The 15,253-nt window shown below is 36.1% G+C and overlaps 1 protein-coding gene across 1 annotated transcript; it reads right to left on the bottom strand.

Annotated features, from left to right (window-relative positions):
• Positions 1-2,486: 2,486 nt before the first annotated feature.
• On the bottom strand, positions 2,487-10,770 carry LOC133323331 (phosphatidylinositol 4,5-bisphosphate 3-kinase catalytic subunit beta isoform). Its single transcript, XM_061532272.1, has 8 exons — positions 10,626-10,770; positions 9,877-10,530; positions 8,683-9,800; positions 8,021-8,608; positions 7,652-7,958; positions 7,389-7,559; positions 7,105-7,224; positions 2,487-2,615 (listed from the first exon to the last, which is right to left on the bottom strand). The coding sequence occupies exons 1-8, from the start codon at positions 10,767-10,769 to the stop codon at positions 2,487-2,489; spliced, it is 3,231 nt and encodes a 1,076-aa protein (XP_061388256.1). The 5' UTR covers position 10,770.
• Positions 10,771-15,253: the final 4,483 nt, after the last annotated feature.

Raw genomic sequence — 15,253 nt, 5'->3', positions numbered from 1 at the left:
TAAATTTTTAAATGTTTTTTTTTCTTTTTCTTTAAATAGAGTTCATTACAAAGAAGCAAATAATAGCAATAATAATATAAAATAATTACACTTATTTAAATAAAAAATTTCGCTATGAAAGATTTTACAAATGAAATGTAAATCATGTTTATATATATATTTAATATTAATAATAATAATTATAGTGTAAATAGAGTAAGAAAATAAAACCTGAACACTTTTGATACAACTGTAGATGGATTAGTTTACGAAATATGTAGAGAATGGAGATTTTTTGTTTTGGAAATTGAAACAAAAATTAGCTGCTAGAAATTTTGATATAGATGAAACCACCCTTGATAGCGGTTGATTCTCAATAATAGATGCCAACAAAAAGCTCATCATCTCCCTTAAAATTACTTATAGATTTGAGGGTTGATTATTATAAATCTATCAATTAGTTCCTCCTGTATTAGATTAATAGCTAAATTCGTTATAAATCAAATGTAATTTGTAATTAAAAAATTATTTTCAATTTAATTTTTTTTTGGAATTCAAATCATTTTAGTTCAGATTGCAGTATTTTACGTATAATAAATTGTTTCGTAATTGAAATTATTCCATGCCAAATTCAAAATATTCCTTTTGGAATTATTCGATATTTTTTTTAAATATTGACACTTAAAACCGGCAATTTTTTTGAAATAAAGTTGAAATATTATTACCTCCAACAAAAAAGTTATACAATTTTATGTGCAATTCGATTTGTATTGAAATTATTCCATTGTAATTCAAAATATGAAATAATTTAAATTTCGAATTGAATTGTATTTCAATTACAAGTGCACAAATGTATTCCAAAATCCAAAGAAAATTCTTGAATAACCAAAGAACTATTTCAATCGCAAATGGAATATTTTCCATTTGAAATTTAAATTATTTGAATTTCAAATTTTGAAGAAATGAATAGAATAATTTAAATTTTGAGTGGTATTTTATTTGAATTACAAGTGAATTTGAATTACATTGTAATTCAAAGTATCTTAGTTGAAATTCCAATATATATATATATATATATATATTTTTTTTTTTTTTTGATAAATATTTTTTGAAATTTAAACTATTTCTATTGCAATTCCAAATATGCCATTTGAAATTTAAATTATTTGAATTTCAAATGTTGAAAAAAAAATTGAATGGAATAATTAAAATTTCGTATGGTATTGTATTTGAATTACATGAGAATTTGAATTACATTGTAATTCAAAATATCTTAGTGAAAATTCGAATATTTTTTGTTATAATTTTTTTATTGAAATTCGAACTATTTCAATAGCAATTCAAAATATTCCATTTGAAATTTAAATTATTTGAATTTCAAATGTTGAAAAAATTGAATGGAATAATTTAAATTTTTTTATTTTAAAATCCAAAAGAAATTCTTGAATAACCAAAGAATTTAATTAAAATACCATTTGAATATTCGAATTAAGTTTAAGAATTCAATTTGTAATTTTTGGTTATTCAAGTCTCGAATATTTCATATTTTCATATTATTCTATATGTTATTTCATTTGAATTTTTCAAATTTGAAATTTTAAATAATTCTGTTAAAATTTTTTTGAATTGAACTCGTTCGTATTGCAAAAGGAATTATTTGAGAACAGATTAATTTAAATTACAAATTAAATTAATTACAAATGGAATCCTCCTCGAATATCAATTGAAATGTTTTGGAAATTAAAAAGGTATCTTCGAATTAAAAGTGAATATTTTAATGGCCTAAAATTGTGTTTGGATTTCGAGTATTTCATTTGTAGTTCGAGTTATTCTATTTGTAATTTAAAACATTTTATTTGCTAATTAAATTATTCTATTTATAATCCAATTTATTCCATACGAAATTCAAATTATTCAACTTAAAATTCTTCATAACAAATTAAATGATTTGTAATAATTTGAATTACAAAATCGAATCACAAGTACAAATGCTTAGAAATTTTAAAAGGAATTCTCGAATTACAAAATCACAATGTGGCTGTCTGGGTGGTATTGATTTTAAAACGGGGCTATAAGGGGGTTAAACTGTTGTTGTTTCGTTTTTCAAAATAGAATTCTTTTTTCAATTTCTCCATTATCTTTTTTCGAAATCCATCATCATAAGACTATTTCACAAAAATAGTTTAGGAGAGGTGTGTGTGTGTGTGTGTAGGAGGAAATATATACTAAATATACATAGGCAGATTTATTAGGATTAAGGAAGGAGGGAGAAAAAGGATCATTAACCAAAAAAAAAAATTATTTGTGTTGTTGTTGTGTGTATGTGTTGTATAGATACAATAAACAAAACAATATGTTTGACATGTTTTTGTTTCGAGATGAACATGCAGCAAGGTATTTGAGGGAGCATATATGAGGGAGTAGTGGGGATTATAGATGTGTTTGCGTGTCTGTTTTTGTGTAGATACACATATACATAGTTATGTTTTATTTAACGTGTTTTTTCTTTATTGTTTATTATTTTTAGAGAAATTGTGTGAAGCCCAATTGAGTGAAGTCTTCCAGGAATTGGCTAAAGCCTCGCTAAATTTCGAACGGAAATGTTCGAGTGCTTTTTCTGTACTATATTCTAAAACCTAGGGGAGAAAATGACAAAAAAGTAACAATTTATAAATTTATTATTGTTTTTGAAATTCACGAACTATGTGATGTAAATCGATTCGAAATTCCGATGGGGGTTGAAAGGAAGGAGAATAATTTTTTTATGACCAACCCTATTATACATGAAGAGATAGCTTCATATCTTGATTTGTAGCTATAGTAAATTAGTTTTTTTGAGATTGCATTTCTTTAATGAAATCGTATGATACATTTTTTGTAGAACATTTCGCCCTTCTACTTCGATTCCTTCTATAGCCATTTTATACATACAGATGTGTGATTTTTCATCTTCGCAATGTTCTTCAAAATGTTGCTCATAAGATTTTAGGTATTGCATTTCCTCAATTTTACCCGTGAAGATATTAAAATATATATATATATATATATATATAGGGTTTTAGTCACATACCCTATATATACAGGGTGAGATGAAAAAACTGCAACCAACTTCGAACTGCTGTTATTTCTAAGCTGTTAAAATTATTCCAATGACAATGAACAAGCGTACAAAACCATTTTGGTGAGAATTTTCCAGAAAAAAAGGTATTCGTAATGGAACTCAAGCGTCATAGCGTGATTTCTTTATATTTGGTTGCAAAACAACAAGTGGCTATCGTTAGAGCACTCCAGCATTTAAATGTGAATAAATCGTTCGTTCGTTACTGTGATACAGGTAGCGTAGGCCAACGTCAAGGAAGTGGGCGGAAGAAAACAGCAACATCAGCAGAAATGCAAATGCATGAAAAGTAAAGAAGCGAATTGATCGAAACCCGCGTCGCAGTGGTCGAAAAATGGCTCGTGAGCTTAACATATCGCAATATTCCATTCGGAAAACATTGAAAAATGAACTCGGGGTAAAGCCATTGAAATTCCAAAAAGTGCAAGAGCTTACACCACAACAGAAAGAAAATAAACTCAAAAGAGCTAAAGAGTTGCTTCGCTTGGCCGAAAGTGGTGAACTTCCGAATTTAGTTTTCTCCGATGAGAAAATATTCGTTGTCAAGCAGTTTGTAAACAAACAAAATGATCGTGTTTACTTGTCAAATATATCAGCTGAAAATGAGCATCTTTGGTTGGCCACCAGAACTCAATCGCCGGCCATGACCTCTCCGCTCTTATTAATCGATCGTGGCATCGGAATAAATGCCGAATATTATCGCGAAAATATTCTTGAGGGTGTATTAAAGCCTTTGGTACGCAAATATTTTGGCCGCCGACCTTGGACATTCCAAAAGGACTGAGCAGCATCGCACTCAGCACGCACCACCCAAGAATGGACTTCTGTACTGTATCTCGATTTGGTCACGCTCACGTTTGTCTTGTTCTTTTTTCTGAAAAAACGTTTCTTCTCTCTCCTATTCTCCCCATTATTCTCTCTGGGACCAGAAGCTTTTCAAAATGATCCTTTCAGATCCTCAACACGCTGTCTGTAACTATTATCAGGTTTCCTTCTTCATCTCTACAGGGGAATGTGCCCGCACCAAAGCCTTAAGTTCAGAGTTTTACCATTTGCTAAAATTTCCGGACTTCATTCTGACTCCTGTACATACCGATTTGCTCCTTTTCTCCCGATAATTCTCTCTGGCATTGCGTGTTGCTACTGTTTGCAGGGTTGCTCCATATGCTCCAAGGTACGATCGTACCTTGGGTTTCTTGTTGGTGGTCTTTGGTACCCAAGTGTTGCTTTTGTTGCAGTTTGTGGGGATTAGGCAATTCTTTGCCATTGTGCTTCTGTAATATTATCGGGACAAGGAGTGCTCTCGTCAAACAGGTGGGTAAGTTGAGCGGAGTAGGCTTCTGCTATATGTTGTGTTTGCAGCTTTTCGACGTCGAGTTTCCGTGTTACATTAGATCGCACCTATTCCTGCTACATAAAGACGTGTGCGAACCTTGGCTGCCACAATGTAATCGACATTCATTCCTCGGATCGATCTAACGCCTTAAACACTGGATGAATGCCTTCTGTCTACAACAACAGCATCAATTTGATTTGTCGTTTCTTAATCAGGAGAAATCCAGGTGGCCTTGTGTATATCGAGATGCTTGAATCTGGTGTTGCTAACTACCGGCGATAATATTGACGACGTAATTGCAAAAATTTCCAACTATTTAGCCACCATCATCAACTTCTTCCGGGAGCGCAATCTTTTCACTTCCTGGACACGAGAAATCAATCTAAAACTTAAACATTTCCATTGAAGATAGGGGCATCACCACCGTCCATAGTCCGAAAATGCTTGTGGTGGTCATCGAAAACCTCCTTCATTTCTCCTCGCATTCCAATTACATCAACCACAAGGTAAAAGCTAGGATTAAATTCTGAAAGCTTTGGCTGGCACCTCCTGGGACAAGTATAAAAAAACGTTAGTAACGACTTATAAGACCATAGGTTTTTCCATTCTGAATTATATTGCCCCAGTTTGGACTTCTTTCCTTAGTGACACAGAATAGAGATCCTTGTAACCAACCTAAAATAATGCACTCGGAATTGCAAACGGCTGCGCCCCGATGACGAGCATCGATCACCTCCATGAGGAGACCAGGATGCTGTCAAGCAACATAATGTGTTGTTGACTAGACAGTTCCTGCTGGCATGCTATCTGCTGTGCCATCCTAACCATAACGCAGTGATGGCAGATCCACCTCCGCGACACATTCGCCACGACTTCAGGCGCTATCGTGATGGCATCCAAGACGTCATTCCATCGGACGTCAACAGATTGTCGATAGCGAACGCGATGAAATCCGTACATCAACTGGCGGTCTCCGAAGCCATATATGGCTACAGATTCAATAAAATCCTAAAAAAAAACATCCTCCTGCAATTCCGGAGAGTGAGAGGCTTCTTCCTAGGCAAACCCGTTCAATTCCGGCACAACCAAGATCCGGATACAGCAGTGTTCTCAACTCCTATCGAGGGCGCATTGTCCCCGGAACCCTAAACTGGTGTCCCTTCTGCCAACAAAGCCCTCACGACACACACCATCTATTCAATTGTCCGTCAGAGTCTACAAGTCTATTGCTTACAGACTTATGGTTAAAATCAATAGAGGTGGCACATTTTCTTCGGATACCCTCTTCAAATCAGATTTCCTAATAATTAAGTAATATATTTTCCTTCTTCCGCTTTTTTATCAATATTTTCAAGAAAGAACTTTCATCAACATCCGTTGTTGGATGTTTCTTCATGGAAGCTAATTTTTCGGTCGGTGGGGCCAAAAATATTTCCCCTTCCGATTTTTGCATTAAAATCTCCTAGCAGAATGTTTTAATATCATGGCTAGGGCAGCGGTCATATGCTGTTTCTAGGCGTTCGTAAAATATGTCTTTGGTCTGCTCATCTTTGCCTTCGGTCGGAGCATGGTCGCAAACGAGTCTGATGTAGAAGAACTTCGCTTTTATACGGATTATATCAATTCGCTCATCTACTGTAGTGAATCTGGAGACGAGGTCTTTTATTCTCCTATTAGTTTTATGGCAGCTATAATACAGGGCGTAGTCATCTGATTTACTTACGCCAGTCCCTTTCCATCACATTTCCTGTAAGGCAATATTATCGGATTTATACTTCTTGAGTACATCCGTTAAGGCAAACACTGCGCCCGTTCTGTACACACATTTCAAGTGCAAATTCGCAGATCGTGGTCCTTTATACGTTTGCGGGTGTCATCAACATTAGGGGGGTTTGGTTTTCTTTGCTTTTTCATAGTAGGTTGGGTTTTCCGAGAGTGGTTATGGGTGAACTCGCGGCACATATTAGCTCCCTATTTCAATGGATATTGAAAATAGTTACCCCAAGTGACACCGTCCACAATTGAGATGAAAGAGGGACCAAGATAAGCTTGGGCTTTGCCATGTTAAAGCCAATCAGAGCCGTTGCTTGGTATCTATCATCCCCTACGTCATGATAGCTATCATCCCCTAATAATGGCTACAAATCAAGATATTTTAGCAATCTCTGTATACTTAATATGGTCGTCAGAAAAAAATGATCACGACATATCTGCAAACTTTCACCTATGGCGAACATCATCTGGGGGTTCTACTCGACAAGGTATTTCATCCCCGGTAGGATTTTTTTATACCACATAAATGTTTCACCGATTTCGTTTCACAGTGTAGTTAGTGTTATTTAAATATTAACACTAGAACGCCGAAGGCCGTCATTTTGACCGCTTTCCAATTTCAAGTACAAAAGCAACTGTGCATTTAATGACACTTTTTTAAATTTGGTGAATTTTTTATAATAAACGTAATTCTATGAGGTACAAAAAGTCACCATATTTTAAAAAAAAAGTGTCATTAAATGCACAGTTGCTTTTGTACTTGAAATTGGAAAGCGGTCAAAATGACTGCCTTCGGCGTTCTAGTGTTAAATATTTTAGAATTGTTTTTCACTTCAAATTGAAGTGATTTACATCACATCATAGTATGAGAGACATATGTCTATGTGTATACACTTACCAAAGTCTCTTTTAAATAATTCAAATCCTTTTCAGATGATAGCTCTGGCAGTCCTGTTGATATCATCATACTAAATAGTGAGAGTATAAGGCAGCCGTGTTTGCGTAATACCAAAAATGCCTAGATTCAATAAAAAGACACAAATAATTTCAAGTTAATACTTTTTAAAATTACAAATATAAATAAAAATATAAATAAAATATATTCAAAAAAATCTTTCAAATCTTAATCTTCAAACAATTGTATATTGAATTCTCTCTTATTTTTTCAATTGTACAACATACCTTTTCACACATTTCTTGAAAATATCGAAATTCCTCGGCCATGCGATCGGCACGACCCTTATTTATAACATATACAAAATCATGGGTTAGTACGAAAGGAACACGTTCACGGCGAACACCGAATTTTTCTTTAAAATGACCCAGTATATGACCAAAGTCTATATGGAAAAGCTGAAAAAAAAAACAAACACACACACATACACAATTATGTCGTTAACCATAAACACTTTAATGGAAAATATTATTTCCTCATTACAACTTACTTGACCATTTTTCTTAACCATAATATTATCTGAATGTCGGTCGGCAACACCCAAGACATAGGTGGCCACACAATAACCAGCACAACTAAGTGTAAATTCGGTAACGGCTTTATTCATTTCTTCTTCCGTCTTATTGTGCTCCTTGAGCCAGCTGTATAGGGAGCCTTTTTTGAATGGTGATGTTGCTGAAAACATACCCTTTTCCTTTTGTATATTGGCAATTGTTTCGGCATTTAATACCACTTCGATCATACCCAAACGACGTTCCATGCTAATGCAATTGTATATGTTCATGCGGAAGTCCATACTAAATATTAAAAAAAATTAAATTAGTAATAAAATTGATTAGATGTAGACATTGTCGCTTACCCTTCATTTTTCCACAATTGATCCATTACTCGTAACATTTGTAATGTCAACATGTCCTGCCGCAGATCATCACCATTTTTGAATATAATATAAATATCATTACAATTCTGATCGGCATTTTCGAATACAATCCATAGGGGACGCATTTTCGAATCCATAACTTTACATTTCTCCGGTTTAACACCCTTGCAACGAAAGCTGGGATTCAGCGGATTTTGTATTCCTTGGAAGACATTGTTGTTACGTCCATTACGTAGAAATTCTTGCAGTAGATTACGAACTTTTTCTTTACTGCCCTTCTTCGCCAACACCGAACCCTGTTTGAGCTTTTCCAATGCATGCAGCTGTTTGCGTAACACCGAGACATGTGGCCTACAACCTTTTAGATATGCCTCCAATAACAGACCAAAACGTGTCTGCATTGACGGTGTCTGCATTTCGGAACGTAAATGCCAGAAGAAATAATGACCTATTCGTTGATTTCGTAATGCCCGTTCCAATATGAATGTGGTAAGGGCACAGTCTAAATAAGATTCGTGTTTCATGGCCTGCACCAATTGCAGTAAATACAACAGCAGCTCTTCGTCTCTGTAAAGAAGAGCAAGAAAATATTTTAAATTTTAATTTTGGATATTTTTTTCGTTTTTGTTAGCTTGACCTACCTTAAATTTTTCAGACATCTGATAGCAAAATTTCTAACTGCTGGATCCGGATAAGCATAGTCCAATAATTCCAATGATCTTTCAACTGAGATGGTTGGCCACTCCTTTAATAGATACCACATTTCAGCCACCTCATCACGTTTATTCCAGTTGACACAATGCAGTAGAATCGAAAGTTCTTCGGGTTCTTCGATTTTAATGATATATCGTTTTTCCCATATATCATTACGATCCTGATCGTGCATTTCATACAGCTTATTAAATGTGCGAGAATACTGGGATAAAACTTTGCTGACCGCCGCCGTCGATGATGGTACTGGGGGGTAATCGAGTGATTTAATGCGACCCAGTGGTTCGTTGCAGGCCGCCAAACGTGTGGCATACTGTAATACCGTATCCTCCGAGGGATATTGTATATAATCGTATTCATAACTATGGAATGTCAGCTGTACAACAGCACATTCGTCTTTACGAGGATTCGGTTCAATTGTGCCCAACGGATGAAATATTTCATCCGATTGTATGTCATCGGCATATGTCCACGTGTATAGGGATATACAGCCACTTTTCAATTGTTCCTTATAATCGAATACCGTTGTATTGACCCAGGCCAGTGAATTGATATTGACATTGGCATCTTTCAGCAGGGTATTACTACTGGTATTCGATGATTTTTTGGAGCGTGATGATCTTGTAACTTCATAGATGACCAAACATAGACGGGTCATGCGTGGCAAGTTCTGTATGGGTATGTCGAAGATAACGTCTTTTTCGAAGGTAAACGATCGATTATTACTGCTGGCAATATCGAATGAATGTTGGGCACACAGCTTGTGTTCGCCATGGTAGAGGCCAATGTGAACACCGACTTTATCACCTCGGACCAGATCACAATTCACATTATCGATGCGATGCAAACGTAAACGAAATGGTTGATTTAGATCCCATGAACATTTGACCTTGCGGTTCTCCAATTCGTTTGAGGGATGGCGAAAGCTTTCAGGCTTTGGTGGTCGTTTGGGGGCTGCATTCAATTCTTGTTTATAAGCTTTGTACGATGGTAAGGTATCGATAGCTTTTAAAACTACATTGGGTACGTCAGACCCGGAAAGGCTTTCCTGTAAATCAAATCAATCAAATTGTTTATTGTCAAAAAATAGAATCACTGTGAAGTAAAGTTCCGCAAATCCTTACCTGTATATAAATAAACTGTATCAATGGATAATCACCAAATAAATACTCATCTCGGCCACGAACTTTCAGTATATAATCGCTGGCACGATCACTGACTTTTATTTGTGATTTGCGAACTTTTAATATTGCCGAATCGATTAGTGTTCGGGGTGTATGCTGATCATTTACCGATATGGTAAACGATGTCTCATCATTCTCCAATTTGACCACAACCAAAAAGTTGGAATTTCGAAAACGTTTCCTTATGATTTCGGGCATTCCGGGTGTATCCGCCAGCCGCAAAGGATGCTCGTACAGCAATTTTTCATACCAACTATATTTGGAACGTTCCAGTTCAATTTCATCGCATAGCAGCGACATTTTTCGCCGAAAATCATCTTCTTCGGGACTGCGCTGGGCACTGTAGTCCTCAAATGATTTACCAATCATGTTACTGACCAATTTCGATAGTTCATAATCACTGGATATTGTGCTAGCTTCAGAACGTTCACCCAAACGTAAAAGGCAAAAATAAGGCTGTAATTCACATAATCGTTTGGTCTCATCGGTAAATGGTTCGACCAGTGCAATTGCTGATATTCCACTGACTTCATAATCACATGCATCTTTGATCAGATTATTTAATGGATAGTTTTTAGCTTGTCGGACCATTTCCTAACAAAGGGTGAAGGATAGTGAATCAGGATCGTTAGTACATATTTATGTAAAAGAAGAAAAATAATATAAATTAAACGTTTATGTTCACTTACTGCCTTGACTTCTCGTATTGTGGTCGTTGCAGGTACATTCAAACATAGAAAAATGCCATTTGGTAGAAAACATTTCAGTTCAACATCTGGTGGGTCGTTTTTCCACGTGTCAATGGAAAATGATGAACCAGCCAACGGTGCCATTTTTCAGCAACAATTCCGCAAAGGGCAAGACGTTGGCAAAACTCTTGTTGTTTATTTTATTTTTCCAAGCTGAAATAATAAATGGATATTAATAAATAAAAATAAAATTAGGCTCAGATCGCTGAAGGTTCCAAATTGCACAAAATAATAATAATTATAATTTCAATACATTATATTCAAATATGTAAACCGTGAAAAGATAAATTGGCTTCAGTCGTTCACACATTACGCTGGATAGCACTTTATATGGTATGGGAAGGAGACTTATTCCTCTATAGTTGGCACATGTTGTCTTGTCTCATTTTTTGTGCACGGGACACAGGATGTGAAGGTTTCAATCATTGAGCATGCATTCCTCTAGCCAAATTGTACTAATCAGCTGGTGCATGCTCCTGACCACCAGTCCTCAACAAGCAGTCTGTATCCAGATTTCAATCCTGCACCAAAACCTTCGGTTTGGTGTTTTACTCGTACGTAAAATTTCCGGGCTTCATTATTCTGACTCCTGTACATCTCAAACATACTCAAAAAGGCTATCGAAAATTGTGTTTTGGTTACAGATTTAGTGGCGGGTTAAAGAAAAATATATAAATATATCTCCAGATCATGAAGATCCTTTCTGACATGCCTAGATGGTGGTGATGATGAAGATCTTTCCTGACATCCCTAGGTGGTGGATAGGCATCCATAAGGTGATGGTTTGGATGGCTATTTCCATAGCACCCGAACATCTAGTTGTGTTGACGCACAAGAAGAATATTCGTCTTCTCATGTAAGTGATCTATTGGAGTCATGAAGATACATCCTTTTGCAATAACGTTGGCGAATCACACTGTGGGCACATAGTTTACCACAGAAAGGCCCATTATTGTATACGTTGTTAACATGGTTTATTTGTCAGTTCCCCAAGTGCTACCGGCTTGCGACTTGAGATTCTTTATGCCAGCAATTGATTTGAGGATCGTTTTCCTTCAACATAGTTGGTGCTCGGAATTGTATGCCCCTCGAACTGCACATTCAATGGCATTTTCATCTCGGACCACATTCCGATTTGAGAACCATTTTCTTTCAACTTCGTTGTTGGATAGAATTGTATGCCCCTCGAACTGCAATTCTATGGCATTTTCATCTCCGTTCATTGATGGTCGTAATTGTATGCCCCTCGAACTGCACATTCAATGACATTTTCATCGCGGACCACAGCCCGACCTATCGCTTTATAAGACATCAACAACGTATACACATGTGCTGCCAGCAAATTATTTGTGGAGCATTTTCTTTTAACTTCGTTGGTGGATGGAATTGTATCCCCCTCGACCTTCACATTCAATGGCATTTTCATCTCCGCCCATTGGTGGTCGGAATTGTATGCCCCTCGAACTGCACATTCATTGACATTTTCACCTAGGCGAAGATTTCTTGGCGGATATAATCATATTCCTCGCATGGAAGAGGGCGGTTAAATTTATGAATTGACGCAGAGTGAAAATCTGGTCAATGGTGGATTTGTCAGGTCTGAAGCTGCATTGGTATGGTCCAATAATGTCATTGACGATTGGCTTCAGACTTTCACATAGTACGCTGGATATCGCTTTATATGGAATGGGAAGGAGACTTACTCCAACTCCAGACATATCACCCTACCCTGAGGGAACTTCCTGCCTTCTTATGCGGGGTTTGGACTTATTTCGGAATTCCACATACGACTGGCGTCCACACATTTTATCCACATTATCCAACGTTTCAACTTTGACCGGAGGAAGGTATGCTCGATGTCCTCAAACAGAGGGTTGCTTAGTATGGGGGTTAGATATATTGGAGAAGGTAGATATAAGGACTCCAAATATAAATCGCAACTAATGTATATTTTTTGGTAGCATATAATTGTGTAATCATAATCGACATTCAATAGTTGGAATGAATATTTATCTTCAGTTGGAGGTGTTGAATCGGTCTGACGTCGTTTTACTTGTTTACAACTTTTCACAACAGCTCGATTAGAACAGCTACAACAACAACAAGCAACATTCATTTTGCGGCAATATACAAATACAACAACAATGACTATTTTCAATTTTTATCAAAGATTTTCTTTAAGGATATTGAATATATTTTCAATAAATTTACGTTTTTTTCCAATAGACCACAACAAAATATCGCACAAACGAACGTTAAAAATGATAAAAAAAATATGTTTTTTTTCTTTGCCCTGCGGCATCACATCACTCGAAAACTCCATCACAACACTCACTATTCATTCACAACATCGTTATGCCGTCCGTCTGTCGTCTTTTCGTCGTCGCACCCAAAACTGTGAACAAACAACGCTCATCTATAATTCTGGGGAAATACCAAAACATCATTACAACAAACAAACACGATGACTGTAATATTTTTTTTTAAATATTCACACGCTCAAATTCGAAGGCAAAAACATGTTTATATTTTTCATCCTTTTGGGCACCAATCGCCCTACGTACCTTTATTAGTTTTTTTTCTTAACTTTTTCCCTTTTTTATTTGTTTGCTGTTGAAAGACGACGACCGATTTTTATGTATTTGTTTGTGAGAAGAAGCAAAACACACAGAGTGATAGACGACGGAAAAATAAATTCCTTTCTTTCGTTTTTATTTTTCACCTCAGGGATGTTCACGACACGACGATTTTCTGTAAATTTCTATGATGCTCTTTTTTTATTATTTATTTAAAACACATTAACTGGTGGATAAGATAAACGAAATCATGTTGACTTCTTTTTATTCTTGTTTTTTCTGATTATTTTCATATGAAATGAAATTGACTTTTTTACTTTTTCGCGTACCGAAATGAAAAACGTTCCATCTGCTACAAACTGGATGGGGAGAGAGAGTAAGAATGTCTGATAAAGAAGGAATCGAAAGAGAATAGACGCTTAAGAGAGCCGATTGTTGCGAAAGTGGACATGGAGTCATAGACAATTGACAGATTGGGAAGAGACAGAAAGAACACACGATAGAGAAAAAACTGGTAGTGTGTACACCATTATACCATAAAAACGTTGATTTGTTAAGAGGTTCACACACTATTAGCACATTTTTTTTCAAAAAAAAAAAAAACATTCAATATTAAGAAAAGGCAAGGCGATATTGGAAAACCTTATACAACTTATTCTTAAATTCCTATTTTTTGGCAACAATTAGATTTTTTTTGGCTTAAGTCTAGTTTAGGGCCCACTCGCTGATCGCTTTAAAATGTAGTCCCTATAGACTATGGAGAATTTATCGGGAGAAAAGGAGAGAGGAGAAACGTATTTTCAGATAAAAAAACACGAAAAACTTAAGCGTTAGCAAATCGAGATGTACAGGAGTCAGATTGGTGCAGGCACATCCTTCTGGTATCAAATAGTGACAGTGAAGAAGATACCCCAGAACAAATATTAGATGACCTAGCCAAGATGAGGTCAGAATATCAATCAATCGGCCGAAGAATAATAAAACAGCAGGTGCCGATGGGTTACCAGCTGAACTATTCAAGACTGGTGGTCAGATGCTGGTTAGGAGCATGCACCAGCTGATAAGTACAATTTGACTATAGCATCATGTGTCTCGTGCACAAAAAAGAAGACAATACGATATATATCAACTATAGAGCAATAAGTCTTCTTCCCATCCCATATAAAGTGCTATCCAGTGTGCTGTGCCAATGATCAATGACATTATTGGACAATACCAATGCGTCTTCAGACCTAGCAAATCCACCATTGACCAGATTTTTTTGGCTATGCCAAGACTGACCTCAGAATCTAACACAAAGGACTTCTATGGAGCCCTCTTTTAAGAGCCACATCCCTCTTTTGGACGGGAAAAGATTCGTTCACAGGTAAGAAATACCTTCTGTTAAAAGGAGCCTCAAATTCTATCAAAAGTTCTCTCGGAAATATCAGCGAATGATTAAAAAAATAAAAAATCAGAAGATGACCTAATTTGCAACGAATAAAAATAATTTCAATTAATTTACATCTCTAATATAGATGACGGTGAGTAGCCCGAGAACAACCGGGAAGATGGAGGCATGGCCTCCGAATGTTGACAAGTCATTGACACTTACTTCCATTGCGAAAGAGAATTTTTTAGTGTCGAAGTCGGCTACAAAGAGAGACCGTACGAAGGCCTCTAGAAAGGTGACCAAGATGCAACCTCCTTTCCAGCAAGAACCAAAACCTGCGGTCCACTCTCCCTTCGAGGCGCCCAACCCACCCGGGCCAGAGATGAGCGACATGTTTGAGGATATAGAAGTCATAATTGAACAGATCCTTGAGTCACAGCCATGTTTAATAGCGCTTTTGCTAATCGTCACAGTACCATGAATGGATAACGGATAATTTTTGGCCTGTATTCGAAGCTATTAATAAATCTGAATTGCATATGGTCTCAACAGGGCAAAGCCACACATCACACGCTACAATCGATGTATTGAAGAATAAGTTTCATGGTCGCTTTATTTCA

The sequence above is a fragment of the Musca vetustissima genome, unplaced genomic scaffold (genome assembly GCF_032173495.1).
Source record: "Musca vetustissima isolate MV318-11 ecotype Yass unplaced genomic scaffold, APGP_CSIRO_Mvet_v1 utg7560, whole genome shotgun sequence".
Classification (NCBI taxonomy): Eukaryota; Metazoa; Arthropoda; class Insecta; order Diptera; family Muscidae; genus Musca; species Musca vetustissima.
The sequence above is the reverse complement of the archived record's forward strand: the minus strand, read 5'-3'. Positions and strand labels throughout refer to the sequence as shown.

Excerpts from the sequence above, each read along its gene's own strand:
- LOC133323331 (XM_061532272.1), bottom strand. The coding sequence starts at position 10,769 with ATGGCACCGTTGGCTGGTTCATCATTTTCCATTGACACGTGGAAAAAC. Across the intron at positions 10,531-10,625 it reads CAATACGAGAAGTCAAGGCA|GAAATGGTCCGACAAGCTAA; the intron begins GTAAGTGAACAT and ends ACCCTTTGTTAG. Across the intron at positions 9,801-9,876 it reads TACAGTTTATTTATATACAG|GAAAGCCTTTCCGGGTCTGA; the intron begins GTAAGGATTTGC and ends TTTGATTTACAG.